The sequence below is a fragment of the Sphaerodactylus townsendi genome, linkage group LG01 (assembly GCF_021028975.2).
Source record: "Sphaerodactylus townsendi isolate TG3544 linkage group LG01, MPM_Stown_v2.3, whole genome shotgun sequence".
In the NCBI taxonomy this organism is placed as follows: domain Eukaryota; kingdom Metazoa; phylum Chordata; class Lepidosauria; order Squamata; family Sphaerodactylidae; genus Sphaerodactylus; species Sphaerodactylus townsendi.
This window is the reverse complement of record NC_059425.1, coordinates 188,372,151-188,388,200: the sequence shown is the minus strand read 5'-3', so window position 1 is coordinate 188,388,200 and position 16,050 is coordinate 188,372,151. Positions and strand designations below refer to the sequence as shown.

At 43.1% G+C, this 16,050-nt stretch overlaps 1 protein-coding gene across 1 annotated transcript in view; it reads right to left on the bottom strand.

Annotated features, from left to right (window-relative positions):
- Nucleotides 1–16,050, bottom strand: part of VPS54 (VPS54 subunit of GARP complex) — a 72,078-nt gene that overhangs the window by 32,573 nt on the left and 23,455 nt on the right. Inside the window, 7 exon segments of the mRNA XM_048501697.1 lie at nt 2,096–2,436; nt 2,934–3,030; nt 4,521–4,576; nt 6,220–6,327; nt 9,347–9,473; nt 12,734–13,119; nt 15,714–15,845. Coding sequence (XP_048357654.1) covers nt 2,096–2,436; nt 2,934–3,030; nt 4,521–4,576; nt 6,220–6,327; nt 9,347–9,473; nt 12,734–13,119; nt 15,714–15,845 — 1,247 coding nt within the window.

Below are 16,050 nucleotides of genomic sequence, written 5' to 3'. Positions count from 1 at the left end.
CGCGTGGGGTTCCTCCGAGGCCTGTGCTGGCTGTGGCCCTCGGCAGGTCTCTTCCCTGCCGCTCTGAATTTCTTAAAGGGGCAATTCCCCAAAGATTGCTTAAAGGGGAAAGTTTCCCCTTTAAGCAATCTTTGGGGAATTGCCCTTTTAAGAAAATCATAGACAGAGGTTCAGGCTGACTGCCTGAATGGCAACCTGGAGCCAGCCTGAGCTTTGGGGAATGAGGGGGATGAGTGGGGCCGGCAGCAGCAGCGGGCGGGCAGGAGCCGCACAACAAGCAGGAAAGAGCCTTTTGAGGCTCGAGAGCCACGGGTTCCCGACCTATGGTATGGGGGAAGGCTGCAACTTGAAGACACTTTTCAGCAGCAAAGTGAGAATACGATCAATGACTACAAGGTGTTTTCTACCTCACAGGGATGAAGGGGTTCTGGGAGACAGAATACGAAAAGATCAAAGCAAATGCGTCAAGACTTGAAAGGAAAAAAATAATGCACAAAAACACACGACCCCCACCCTCCCATAAGTCTGTCCCAATGAACTGGTGATTAGAAGAAATATGTGGCTTGACGGAAGAATTTGTTCTGGTCCCGTTCAGAGAGAGCAGGGCTTTAAAACAGATATGCACACACACACACAAAAGAACGCTTGAAAAATATGAGGTAATTAAAATGGATGCTGACAGTTTCTATTCCACATATAGTAGATGGGCAAGTTACTCATTTCGGATAAATTCTTAATGAAGATGAAATGAAAACTTGGGTTGGGAAGTGACAGTTTACCTAGTTATGTCATCGACTGCATTTAATATCACCATATCCAAAGGAAAAAAGGAAACTATTGACTTACATTGGGGTGTTGTGTGGTTTCAGGGCTGTATGACCGTGTTCTAGTAGCATTTTCTCCTGAGTTTCACCTGCATCTGTGGCAGGCATCTTCAGAGGATCTGATGGTGCCATCAGATCCTCTGAAGATGCCTGCCACAGATGGGTGTTGTTCCCTCCAGAGAAAAATGCTACTAGAACACGCCATACAGCCCTCAAAACCACACAACACCATAGTCGAAAGCCTTGGACAATGGCCATGATACAGTCTAGTTAAGGAATAGGCTCTTGGATCTTGAGGATTTTCATGAATTTGTGACTCGCGCCATGCCAAGACAACCTGTTCTCCGATCAGCTGCATTTATTAATCCCATCGCGGCGAGCGAATTATGGCATAGCATATCTTACGCCTAATCTGATGATTAAATCCCACCCAGGAAGGAGAGCCTTGGCATTACTGCAAGATGTAATGTGCTTCATCGAAAGCTCTTCGTTGAGGGGAAGATTTAAGAATATGGAACGCGTTCTAAAAGAGTTTGTTCATGTGATAGTGGGACTACTGGTTGACAACACTTGACCATTCTTTTTGTTTCTATGCACCTAAATACAATAAGATCACGCATAAAATACATAGAATTTCCATTTTCCTTGCAATGTATTTCTCAGTGGCAAGAGCGTTATAAGATGCAATTCAATCTCCTAGACGAACGAAAAGCTCCTGATGGTAATCTTCAGAAACTGTTGCAAATGTTATACTGGAAATTAGTAAGTTTAACTGTATTTCCTAACCTTGTTTTGTTTTAAAATTTTGTCCTGTTTTCTATGCCAATAAAGGCTTGTAAAAAAACTTTTTTTCGTTTGTTTGCTTGAGGAAATGAAACTTGTTTCAATCCTCAAAGAGTGTCCCACATAAGCACCAAAGCCTGATAACCTGAGTTTTGAATATCATTTTTAGGTTCTAATTTCAAGAATCATAGCTAATGTTTAACATTCACATTTTCAGAGCAACATGCAGATCCTCCGCACTGACACTATTGGATAGTTTCACGGGGTAGTCAGGAGAACTAGATTTGAGTCCAGTAGTACCATAGAGACCAACAGGATTTTCAAGATATAAACTTTTGAGAATCAAAATATCAGGCAAAGGGAACTTCGACTCTTGAAAGCTTACACCCTGAAAATCTGGTTGGTCTCTATTGAAAGACCGGTTCCAGCTCTGGATGGTCTCCGGAGGTTCAGATCAGGATCTGAGCTAAAGGATATTTACTACATACATGGTCTCAATTCCAGCTGGTGTGACACTCGGTAAAGTCTGTTCCTTGCTTGACGATGAATCGGTGGCACATTCGGGCTCAGACACTGAGTCGCTGCTGCTGGGATCACTGTCCGGACAAACATTTCTTGGAGAGACTGAATCAGTTGTGGAGGATGGGAGGTCTCTTCTGCTGAAGGCATCGCTTATAAACATGCCCTCGTGGGTCAGATAAGCCACTTCTGTATCCACAGCGCTTTCCCTTGATGAGTTCTTCTGCACAGAAGCCTCTCCCAGTACTCTGCTCCTTTGGTTCTTGTCTAGAACCAAGAGAACGACACTGCGGATAACATTTAGTGTTGCCTAGGATAAAAGACAGCTTGTTTTTTAAAAAGGACCGCACATTACCCAGAATTCCCTGTGGGGTAGGGGAGAGAACATCTTTTAGCAGGAATACTTCCGTTTTAAATAAGGCATCACCGTAATCCAATTAACATCCACCAATTTTACACCAATTCCTACTGCATCCGAGCAGCTGGACGGCAGGACGGCTCTGCCAGTCTGTTATAATGCAGTTTGAAATTTAATGGCCAAATGTCATGCCAGGATACGCCTCCTTTACCATTGAATATGAAGGTACATCAGCAAAAACTTGTACAGTTCTTGGCTGCTACGGTATAGATCAGGGGTCTGCAACCTGCGGCTCTCCAGATGTTCATGGACTACAATTCCCATCAGCCCCTGCCAGAATGGCCAATTGGCCATGCTGGCAGGAGCTGATGGGAATTGTAGTCCATGAACATCTGGAGAGCCGCAGGTTGCAGACCCCTGGTATAGATGATTCATACAACGTTTCTTACCTTGATTCTCTTCAGGAAGATGATAAAGTTAGAGAAAATATTCTTCAGGAGATCAAACCACTGTGGAAAATTCATCATCCTCATTTGATCAGCCAGTCTATGGAGAATTTCACGAGATCACGGTTACCGTTCCATTTCAACTCCATCTTAGCTCTCAGCTGTCGTCTCCCTGTGCAAGACACCACCCTATCCCTCTGCTTTTTACATATTTAAAATGGGTTAAAAACTACCTTGCAGTGTTATTGTACTAATGAATGAAAATAACGTGAACCACAGCACAGATTTAGAATATTATATGGGTGACAGAGGAAAAAAAATCAAACTCAGATTTATTTGCCTGGTTTGTAAAATTTTGTAAAATTTTCAACAGAAGAACTGGCATTTTCGAGTTGCAGGATCTAGAGGATTTTGCACAGAATTGCAAATCTCTCCCAGCTTGAAACTATTAAAAGGCTGCGGTGCTATTTGTTCAGCATTTAAAACATATGCTTTTAAAATGGAATCTGCCAAATAAGTGCTATGTGGCTATAAAAACAATTGCAACTCTCAAGGGCAACAAAAATAAGCAAAGCTCACTGACAGCGCAAAGATGGAGGCTAAAACAATACTGAGGTGATCCCACCCTCCTTTAGCTGCCTAAAAACACTTTTGCAATTGAAAACAAAGCAAAAGGTAGTTAAAATCCACGGCTGGACTAAAAATAGTATCTGGAAAAGTATGCAGACTAATATATAATCCGTCTGTCAAAAAATTATACTAAGGAGGCCATGCAGGATATTTATTTCAGATTAAAGGCAACACACTTTCAACAACTGAATTAATTGTCTCTTAGGCCCCTTCCGCACACGCAAAATAATGCGTTTTCAAACCACTTTCACAACTGTTTGCAAGTGGATTTTGCCATTCCGCACAGCTTCAAAGAGCACTGAAAGCAGTTTGAAAGTGCATTATTCTGCATGTGCGGAATGAGCCTTAGCTACAACTTAGAAACAGGCACAGGTTTGGCTTTTAGTTCTTCCAGCAGGGGATACAGGAGGTCTAATTTTGATCATCTTAGTTAACTTCCTGTATAGAATATGAATAATCCATCAACCCTTTTTGCTTTGTGACTGTTATACAGACCCCACTTCCTTAAGACACACACATATCATAGTTCAAAGAGATTCCAGCAATATGGAGAGTGTTCCTCGAGTTTGTTTCCACAACATCTCCAAGCAAAGGAGACTTGGTTGCAAAAGATGTTCAAGGAGTTGTACTGCCACAGCCCGGGGGAAAGCACAAGATTGCAGTGTAAGCTCATTTTACAAAAAGTAAACCATAGCTAAAAAATAAAATTGCTGTCCCCCTCTGCACGGTCCTCCTTTTCCCTATTACACAAACACCCCAATATGTCGGAGACGGGTATCATTAGAAAACAATGCTGTTCACTCAATTCCAGAAATCACGCTAAGAGCTAACTAATACGGGGAGCACACATCCACAAGTTTTGCAGACAATTTTTCATTATTTACATAGAAAAAACAAACTAAAAGCGTTATCTATTTAGTTCCCCACCAAACAAATGAAAAGCTTTAGACGTACACTTACTTAACAACCGCTCCTGTGTCTATTTCTTCTATCTCTGATACTGTGTTAATCACACACTGGAAAAAACATTAGAAAAGGGTGTCAGCTTTTCCCCATCGAAAAATGTAGTTCTTCTGACTGTTTCCCCGAAAATAAGACAGGATCTTATATTCATTTTTGCTCCAAAAGATGCGTTGGGGCTTATTTCCAGGGGATGTCTTATTTGTTTCCATCATTTTGAAACCCTCACGTGACCAGATCAGCTGCGCCGGGGAATCTGTAACTAGGGCTTATCTGTCTGGTTCTGTAACCAGAACAACCTCTTCACACTGGGAGAGCCTAGCTTTTATTGCTGCTATCCCTGTTGCTTGTGTACTTTCGTTTTTATGCCTGCAGCAACTCTTCTCACCCTTCAAGGAGCCTGCACCTGGTCTTTATCTTTTGCCTTGGAAGATCTGCATAGCCTGAGACATTTCTAGTGATTTCACCCCACTGGGATGCTGAGAGAGGGGACTGGAGGGGTGGTGGGAAAGGGATATTAGAAGCTGTGTAGTGAAACACCGTTCCTGCACAACTTGCATGAATGCTGTTCGCAGTGTTCCTGTCAATAAACCATTTTCTGAATTCAAGAGTCTGGTTATTGCGGAGGGGTGGACAGATCCTGACAACTGTCTTCCTTCTTGAACCGTGCTGCCCTTGAATGCAAAGTGCATTCCTCTAGCAAAGTGGGTACCAACCTTTTTGAGCCTCCGGGAATTTTAACACAGCCTGGGGACACAGTCACAAAATGGCTGCCTCATGAGGCAGAGGCAGCCACAAAATGGCTGCCACAGCTTACATTTAGTCACAAAGTGAAGACCCTTGTATGTGTCAGGACCAGGCCTGTCAGTGCCCAGATGTCTTGCTGTGTAAGAATTGCAAATGTTTTCCTGTAACTGCTTTTCTGTTTCCCTCTTCCCTTCCTGGCAATTCCCTGGCGCCAGCTCTCCTGCAAGAAGGTGCAAACGGTTCCCAGGTTCTTTGAAGCTCTGTCGTGCAAATGTTGTAGAATTTGTAAGGCACATTTGGTGTGGGACAAATGGGGGGGGGGGGGTTGAAGGATATAATCTCTGGATCTAAGCTGGAGAGCTTAGATTCAGCTTTCTATTGTTACTCTACGCGTTGTTAGAAATAAACTGCTTTAGGACTTTCCTACGGTCTCTGTTATTTCCACGTTCGAGAGCCTGACAGTATGATGGTGGCAGCAACATTTTAAAAAAATCTGCACAGCCAATCAAATATCCGATAGCCAGTCAGAGGACTTGCTGGGCAGAAGACCAACCAGACCCCTTTCTAGTAATACTTTGTGGGTGCCAGGAAAGTTGGCAAGGGCACCATATTGGGGATCCTGTTCTAGCACTAGGCCTGTTCTGTTCACTGAAGGATGGTGACTTTGTGGAAGCAGAAATACCAAGTGCTGGAAGAACTGAAGGCTGCCTCTACAATGGAAAACAACACGACCCAAGCAGAAGGAAAGCACAGGATCCAAGCCGTTGCATTTTCTTGTTCTTCCTTCTCATCCAATCAGAACAGTACAATAAATCAACAAGGTATTGATTGTTATGGGTCACTAATTCAAGACTGAGAAGGAAAAGCTGTGGAGTGAACTGGAAACGTCTGATAACTTAAAAGCATAAACTGAAACTTTATACTGGGAAAGGAATCCCCATAACACTGTTACCTGCTTAATTATGTTCTTTGCTGTAATGATAATTTCATCCCCGTATATCTCAAAAAAATTCAGTTTCCTTTGTTTCAGAAGTCCAAATACTAGCGACACAAGCCTGTCCTATTCGGAAACAACAACAATAACAAAAGAATGTTTGAAAGTTATTTGGAACACCCAAGGCAGTTAGACCCGCCATGCTGAAGTATGACAGACCAAGATGGACACAATATGAGCTTTACATTGCCTTTCTGCACTGCTACAACATCTGCACTGCTACAACATCTGGATTGGAAGCAAACCCACAGGTTCAGAGTGCTTTGCAATGGCATTACCTTCAAAGGTTTTAGAAAGAAGAGATGCCACCCATTGATATCTAGGAAAACTGAAGGAAACTAGTCCAAACATCTTTTCTTAATGAAAGGGAATAAATTAAGGGTGTTGCAGCAGGTTCTCCGAATCCTACTGCTTGCGTCAGCCACTGGTTGTTACGTGCCTAGAAAGCCTATTTATCTTGGTTCCTATAATTCTTTGGTTCCTGAAGTCACTGGCCAAGAAGAGTATAATATTTTGGGTGCTGTGTGGTTTCCGGGCTGTATGGCCGTGTTCTAGCAGCATTCTCTCCTGACGTTTCACCTGCATCTGTGGCTGGCATCTGCAGAGGATCCTCTGAAGATGCCAGCCACAGGTGCAGGCGAAACGTCAGGAGAGAATGTTGCTAGAACACGGTCATACAGCCCGGAAACCACACAGCACCCAAGTGATTCCAGCCACGAAAGCCTTCGACAATACAGAGTACAATATTGCTTACGACTGCAGTTTTAAGAATTGTACAGGGAGGTCACAAAGGGAACTTTCCGAGTGTATACAAACAAGGCCTAGAGAAGTATTCACGTTGTCGTTGTTGACAAAATGGCCAGTGGTATTCACTGTGAAGGATCCTTCTTTCCCGAGTACAAGAGGACATCTTGTGGATGTTTCCCACCATTTAGCCAGGAAAGCAGGAAATCAAAGGAGCAGCAGTGGCGTAGGAGGGTAAGAGCTCGTGTATCTAATCTGGAGGAACCGGGTTTGATTCCCAGCTCTGCCGCCTGAGCTGTGGAGGCTTATCTGGGGAATTCAGATTAGCCTATGCACTCCCACACATGCCAGCTGGGTGACCTTGGGCTAGTCACAGTTTCTCAGAGCTCCCTCAGCCCCACCTACCTCACAGGGTGTTTGTTGTGAGGGGGGAAGGGCAAGGAAATTGTAAACCCCTTTGAGTCTCCTGCAGGAGAGAAAGGGGGGATATAAATCCAAACTACTCCTCCTCCTCCTCCTTCTTCTTTCTCTCTCCTCTAGAACTCCCAGCACTTCAGTTTCTTTCCTGCCTCACAGAGAGAAGCAGTGGAGCAGTTACCTATCCTACTACCTTCTTTTCTATGATATAGTACTTTAATACATTCATTCCTATTTCAACCTCTGACTTCTATCACCCTTCCTGATATGGTCTCAGCCACCGTCTTTCTCCCATACCCTCCTTTTAGTCTTTAACTATCCTCGCTGCTTCCAGCTGTGCATCAAGTTGCCCTTCCACAACGCATACTAATGCAATTTTTGTCATAGCAGAGTCTTCATTAGGCAGTTGTTGCAAACGCTGAACAATGTACAATGCTAAATAGCCAATTAGCATGAATATACACATCAGAAAGCACACTGATAAATAATCACAAACTTAAGTAAAACAGAGATCAAATTATTCATCATCGTTTACAGCCAACTCAGATGATCTCCACAGTGGATAGGAAATGTCTAGCAACTGGTAAGATAAATGTTCCACTCATCTGGGAAATCTGAAATTTGTGTAAAAGGGGGCTAATTATTTATTATATTTATTTTATTTATTGGTTAGGTTTATATACCGCCCTCCCCCGGAGGGCTCAGGGCGGTAATCAATAGAATAGAGCACATATGTCAACTTTAAAATCTGTTAAGTATCAATTAATATAGGCTCTAATAAAATAAACCCACCCCCTTAAAACGCAGCATTATTAAAATCCACATAAAAGATGGCGCCTACTATCAAATTCCCTTTAAAAACCAAAGGGAATTAAGGAATTAATGCAACTGATCCAGAGTTGTACACTGTGCATTTCCCATTCCAACTAGCCAGTGATAAGGAACAGGACAGAGAAAACACACAGTTTACTGTTGTCAGGATAGATTGTTTAAGTAGAAGTTGTATCACACACAACTGGGGTATGCTGCCGTGCGACACTGATAAGGAGGAATCCCCATTCTGAGCCCTCGCGGTAGCAGGCACCACAGCATCAGAATACCTGCGTCCATTTGGACTCGCAACGAACAATACGCTTACATAATGCTTAAGCTATTTCTCTCTCCCAGCATCCACACCTTTAGAAATAGCCACCAAGAGCTTTGGGGAGTCTAGCTGCCGCACCTCCCTCCAGCGTCCTGTTTTTCTTTTGAATATTTTAATGATGGATCTGAAATTAATGAGGATGCTTTCTTCTAACTTTACTTTTCAGGCTTTTTGTGCAACTGAGGTTCAATGCCGTTCTGCGGCGACGCTGCAACAAGGCAGGGGGAGGGTGCCGTGGCCCAGGCATGCGCCATTAGCATTACGTGGGGGCGAAAAAATCACCTTCCAGACCCCCGCTCCCAGGGGCAGGGCCTGGACGGGCCAGGGGCAGGGCATGCACGCGGCCAGGCAGGTCGTGCCCCCGGGTGCAGTTTCCTTTTCCTCCGTCCCTGGCCATTCTTTGGCTTTTATATTTATTTGTATTTTGTCTTTATGAATCCGATACATACTTTTTTTCCATAAAAAAAGAAATGATTCACAGATTTAAGTAGTTTGACAAGTCTTTGGAATCACTATTGGGAAGACTGGAAAGACGTCACAGACCTGCACACCCCATTCTCCCATCCCTCTCTCTCTCTCTGATTTTCTTTGCATTTCCTTTTTAGTGTGAAATATCATTTTGAGTTGTTACTTTTTGTCCAAACCAAAATCAGAAACAATTTTATGCAGGTTTTTGACCTGTAGAGAAAGCCCTAACTGCAGAAAAGCTACGATTGTATTTATGGCAGTAGATAACAATTCCTGCCTGCGAACAAGTACTTTCAACATGGAATACTGTACCTCTTCCAGAATTTGACATTCATCTTCCAGAGGTCTGTTCAAGTCACTGCGGGCGTAGGTTGAGAACTCTGCAATCATCATTTTATCTATCAGTTTTTCTAATTCACAAAGTTGTGACCCAAGGTGTCTATTCACAAAAAAAGCCGAGAGAGAAATGCAGATTAGGTAACGAAGGCGAGGACGAAGAGAAGAGTATGCTCAACCTCAGGAAAGATGTACGGTTGGATCCACGTTCTTCCTCTTTACTAAAGCCTCTGCCCCATGGAGCCCCAGTATAGCAGTGTAGGGAGTCAAAGGGAACGCCTCTGAGCCTGCTTCAATGGGGAGAGGGAGTATTAAACTGAATCAATTAATCAGCTAAGAAGTTGGTTGGATAAAATCCATACATATGTCGGGATTATATGGTATGACTTTTTAAAGAATTTCTAATCTGGAGAACGGAGTTTGATTCCCCTCTCCTCCACGTGAGTGGTGGAGGCTCATCTAGTGAACCAGATGTGTTTCCGCACTCCCACATTCCTGCTGGGTAACCTTGGGCTAGTCACAGTTCTCTCAGAACTCTCTCAGCCCCACCTAACTCACAAGGTGTCTGTTGTGGGAAGAGGAAGGGAAAAGGAGCTTGTAAACCACCTTGAGTCTCCTTACAGGAGAGAAAGGTGGGGGTATAAATCCAAAACTCTTCTCTTCTTCTTCTATACTGTAACTACCACTGTGCAAGTAACTCTCAAATTAGGTTTGCCAGCTCGAGGCTAGAAAATATCTGGAGGTTTTGGGGGTAGAGCCAGAGGAGGATAGGATTTGAGGAGGGGATTGGGTATAACGCCATAGTCCACTTTCCAAAGCAGTCGTTTTATCTGGATGAACTGATATCTGTGCCAGGAGATTAGTTGTAATAGTGGGAGCTTTCCAGCCACCACCTGGAGGTTGGCAACTCGCACCTTAAATAGAGGTAGCATGTAATTCCTTTAGAAACCAGGATCCTCACGTTGTAACATTAAGGAAGCTGATCATTGGGGAGAGAGCGTGCCAAAGGGGTGGAATGTATGGAAAAGATGGTTTCTGAGCTTATTAGCTTTCTTCAAAACAGAAACTGGCTTTGAAAATTTCAAACAGCAGAAAAAAAATATATCAATCCATCTCTGGCTTTTTGAAAAAGAAAGGTTTGTTATAAATGTCATCAAATATTTAAAGGACACTTTCTGTTCATGCAGAGAGAGTAAAGGCACTCATAAATCCACGCATGCACCAAGTTCTAAGATGCCTCGCTTGATTTCAGGGCTATGTAAGCAGTAAACACATTCCACAGTCTCAGCTTGCTTAAAGGGTAGCTTCTGGGAAGCCACAATTTCCTGGGGCCCTGAGGTCCCAATCCTCTTCTTCTAGGGTTGCCAATTCCAAGTGGGGAAATCCATGGAGGGTGGGAGGGTGAGGGAGCTCTATGGGGTATGAGGTCATGCATCCAACCCTGCAAAGTAACCATTTTGATCCCTGTCGTCTGAAAATCAGTCCTAATTCCAAACAGGTCTCCAGTCCTACTGGAGTTTGGCAACCCTCTCTTCTAACAAATAGCGGGAAATTTGGTGCCCCTACCCAGAACAAAAACCCCACCAGAGCCCCCAATAAAATCTCCATCACAGAGCCAGCTGGGCATAGCAGCAAGCCGCATTGAGGTCTATGGTGGGAAAAAACAATTATTTTTTCCCACCATAGAACTTGCTGAAAGAGCTTGGTAGATTCTCTGCTCTGAAGTGGCTCCATTGCAGCCAATGGGAAATTTCTGGGGTGTTTGTGGGGAGCACATTTTTCAAGGTAGAGCCACCAAACTTTCAGGATATCTTCAGGAAACTCTTGATGATACCACCCTTTTGGGGGTCCATAATGTGGACCCCCAACACCAAACCTCACCAAACCTGGGTGGCATCATCAGGAGAGTCTCCTGAAGATACCCTGAAATTGTGGTGCCAATAGCTTAATAATGCGCCCCCTACAGACTAAAAACCATAAAAAATGCAAAAAAATCAAACGAACCTCAAGGGTACCCTGAGATATGAAGAACGAGGTCAAGGGTACCGCAATGTCAAAAAGGTTGGGAAACACTGGCTTAGATGTTTGATATCTTATTTAGCCATTCTTTCTGTCAAATGTCATATTCACAATGAATGTTTCTGATTGTCATGTCATAACCTAGCTGTCTTTCGGGAACATTTAGAATACAGCTTAACTTCATTTACTAGTCCCCTAGAGTGCCCTTTCCCAGTATATAACTAGGCCCTGAATAAATATTTACCTTCAGCTTTGTCTAAAGGGCCAAATTACTAATTACACCAACTGTAGGCCAAGTATATAGAAACACAATGCCAGGTAGAACACACAGGAGTTTTGTGACACTTTAAGGTAAATAAGCTTTCATTCCGGCATACGCTTTCATGAAAGTCCACTCATCAGAACAGTTAGAACTGAGTTCTAGTCCATGAGAAAAGCTTGTTGTGGAATAAAATCTTAATTGAACTTTAATTGTTCGATTTATATACTGTTCTCTTGTTCTTCAAGACCCATTTATTTTTGCTGCAACAGACTAACCCAGCTACACCTCTGTAACGTGAACTAGCTAGTTGCTAAGTTACAATAATCCTTTTTATTCTTCTGAATCCCTGAGTCTGAATTTCATCCTGAGCATTAATATGCAGATACAACAGACGTTCAGAGTTCGTCATCTGAATGCAATGATAGACTCTTCTGGTGAACAAAGTATCGTATATACTCGCGTATAAGCCAAGTTTTTCAGCCCTGTTTAAAGGCTGAGAAAAGCCCCCTCGGCTTATACGCGAGTCTCCATTTTCTATCAATGGCAAGCAGGCTGGGGGCAGGCCGAGACAACCTCCCTGCCGCCCAGAAGCCCCTTGTTGCTGTCCTCCTCCAGGGTGAGGGGGGAACCCCGAGGCACCCTGGCTGGCTGGGCTTCCTCAAACTGGGAGGCAGAGGGAGCTCCTTATTTGGGCAGTGACATCAGGGGGAGTCACTGCCCAAATAAGGAGCCCCCTCTGCCTGCGGGCTGGGTTTGACAAAGCCCAGCTAGCCGGCAGGAAGAGGGAGGTTCTTATTTGGGCAGTGACTCCCCCTGATGTCACTGCCCAAATAAGGAGCTCCCTCTGCCTCCTGGCTTCCCACCCTCGGCTCATAACCAAGTCAATAAGTTTTCCCAGGTTTGGGCAGTAAAATTAGGTGCCTCGGCTTATACACGGGTTGGCTTATACACAAATATATACGGTAATCAATTGGGGATGACCACAATGGATACAGGTTACATCTCTACAGACAAAAATTATTCTTTGAAACTGATCATTTTAACTTGACATGTGACTGTGTCCCCCCACAAATGCCACCTACCGGAAACTGTGAATGCCTTGGAGTTCCTGCTGTAGAACCTCCTGCGTGGTGGCTATTAAGTCCAATGCACCAACAAATTCAGAGGTGGACAGCAGCAACTGAACAGTAGGCTGCGTCTGATGCACAGTAGCCATCAACTTCAGCTTATTATATGCTTTTATACAGTTATTTCTCGTCAATGAAAGTCTCAAAACTTTAAGAGATCCTTCACACATGACTTTATCGATTTGGCCAATTTTATCTCGAAGCATTTTTACGGCCTGGGAGGTTTTCCTGAGGTAGTCTTGCAGTTCGTGCTGGGAGGTCATTGCATGAAAAAAGGCTTCAGAGCGGAGGGAGATCTGATGAGCGATGTTTACTTCCACAATATCCAGATAGTGGCTCAGCTTAAGAGAATAAAAAAGGAGGGGGAAAGGAAAGTCATTATAAAATCTGGTCATATGTTCTGTGACATACTTGGGAAGTAAACTAGTAAACTGCAGATCACTAACGGTGCCTCAGAATGGTTTCTGGGGAACAATCCCACTGAACAGTTAGTTTCAAATAGCACTCCGAGTAGATTTACATTGGACACCCTGTAAGAAATCCTGAATACTGAAATTAAAAAGAAAAACTAGCATCTTGATAGGTATCTGAAAGAGATGAATCACAGTTACCCCCAAAACTGAGTTCTGCAGGGGTTTTGTGTGTGTGGAAAAAAGCTCTTAAAACATACATTCATCAAAAAGAACACTCAAAGTGTGACATAAGGAGTTATATCCTTCTGTATCCATTGAAGTCAATGGGCTTAAAAAATAACTCTGTTTTAAGATGACGCTCTTGCCTGCTCAAACCAAGGAATGGTGATTATGGCAAAAATGCAACATCTCGAATTTATTATTATTAATAATTATTTATTAATGTGATTTCTACACCGCCCTGCCCCTTCTGTCAGTGGGGTTTCCAAACTTCACAACATAACAACGAGAATAAAGACATAAATACAACTTTAAAATTTAAAAATTTAGCAACTGTCTCTTATTTGTACTAGACTAGACTGGCAGCCCCATCCAAAGCCAGAGGTGGTAGGATGTGGCACCAATGCGGCACTGACTATCGCCATCTCCAAGAAGGCTTTCCGGCAGCGTGGGGAGCAAGAAAAAACTGAAACTTCCCCACCATCAGAAAGCCCCATAGGGTTTACAGGACTTATACCACTAGAAGGGTGATATAAGTTCAAAAGCTGGGGCACAGCGCTCCTGGCCCTAAACCCCGGGAGGGAGCTGACTAAGCTTGGCTCCGCCCCCAGAAATGCCTCACTCCCCCCCCCCCATGCTGGTGTCCGAGTGGGACGCTAATGCAGCCCTGCTTAAGTCTGGACTTCTGGGTTTTCTGGAGTGGGGATGAGGGAGGGGGAGGGCAAAAGCACCAGCACATGACTGCACGGCTCACTACTGCCCTTTTGCCCCGCCCCCCGCATTGAATGGGGCTCATAAATGCCCATCGTCCTAAAAGCATTATTAAAAATTAATCTGCTGCTCACAGACATACATTTTCAAAAAATGTTGAAGCCATAAGAGAACAAAAGTTTTGGGGGAACACCCCCCCACACTTTAAGGGTGGGGAAAATCTTGAAATTTACTGAAATATACCAACACTTTCTTATTATTCCAAACTTATTTTACTGCATTAACAACATTAATTTCACCATTCATTTATTTTTGCTATTTATAGTCTGCCTTTCTCACAGACAGATTTTACAGCATCAATACAATTAACAGAAGAGGACATCCATTAGATCAGGGGTAGGGAACCTGCGGCTCTCCAGATGTTCAGGAACTACAATTCCCATCAGCCTCTGTCAGCATGGCCAATTGGCCTGCATTAGATAATGCAATAGGATTTTATCTGTAGAGATCTGGAATCAACCACAGATCAGAAACAATGGTGTAGCAAAGCATTAAATATTAATATGACACATTAAACAATGCAAAAATTACAGCAACAGACAATGCAAACTATTTATAACTTAGCTAGCATATGACATTGTACTGCTTGGCATATTTATGATATTTAAAAGTGCCTTAGTTTTCTACAAGCAAAACTGCAAATATACTTAATATTGGAGAAAGCTGCCCACGGCTGTACTCTATGCTATCTTTGCGCATATAAACTAGTTTTTGCCACCTGAAGTACAGGTCAGAAAAAATAAAAATTGAAAATAGACAGAAGTGTCCTAATAAAAGAAAATATGATTTGGATACTGAGTTAAGCTTTGCAACACTGAAAATATTGAATCCTTCAACGTCGCTACAGCCTATTAATTGCGGATCATGTAGTCACATCTAAACAACATTTCTGTGAAAATACAACATACACAAGACTGATCATTCGCTAATACCGCAGCGTACAATTTGCAAGATCTGAGCATGGCTGTTAATGAGAGGACATTTTGGAGGCTGTTTATTTACTGCCATTAAGTCAGAGCTGACGTATGACAACCCCGTGTAGGGTTTCCGAGGCAAGAGATTCTGGGAGTCTGCTTCTGCAACAAGACCCTGGTATTCCAAGGAGGTCTCCCATCCAAATACTTTCCAGGGTCAAGGCTGTGACTGACGACTCCTCTGAAAAGAGGAAACGTTTAAGCACCTACCAAAATGTCTGGCCCCTTCCGCACACGCAAAATAATGTGTTTTCAAACCACTTTCACAACTGTTTGCAAGTGGATTTTGCTATTCCGCATAGCTTCAAAGAGCACTGAAAGCAGTTTGAAAGTGCATTATTCTGCATGTGCGGAATGAACCTCTGATTTTTCTGTTGGAAAAACTGTAGAGGAAAGTTCTCATTTAAAAAAAACAACAACCCAGGGCAAACTCCATTCTTTCCATGTTTTCTCTTTTTCCTTGGACGTTTACAACTCCAGTCCCTTACCATGACGTCTTCACAAAATAACCTCGGTTGTACACTAAATAGCTGAAAAGATTTCATACGGATCGTTTACCTTTTCCTGAAGCAGTTTTGAAGAAGCTGCATCACGATTTCCTTTCCCTCCAGCAGTGTTAAAATGAGACCAAGGTAATACCATGTTAAATGTTAAGGGATCTTCCAAGGCAAAATCTGGCTTCATAAAAATCTGAAAGACAGACACACATTATAGTGCACATTGTTAGTACTTCTCCAATTAACATTTCAGCAGCAAACAGGACTGGAAGTTAATTTCCACTTAAAAAAACAAACTTAGCAAAACCTTTTAAACTAAAACTAGAGAACAACCAATTACTGCTTTTATAGGTGGAGGAAAGAAAGGAGGCAATGGGTTGTTGTGGGTTTTCTGGGCT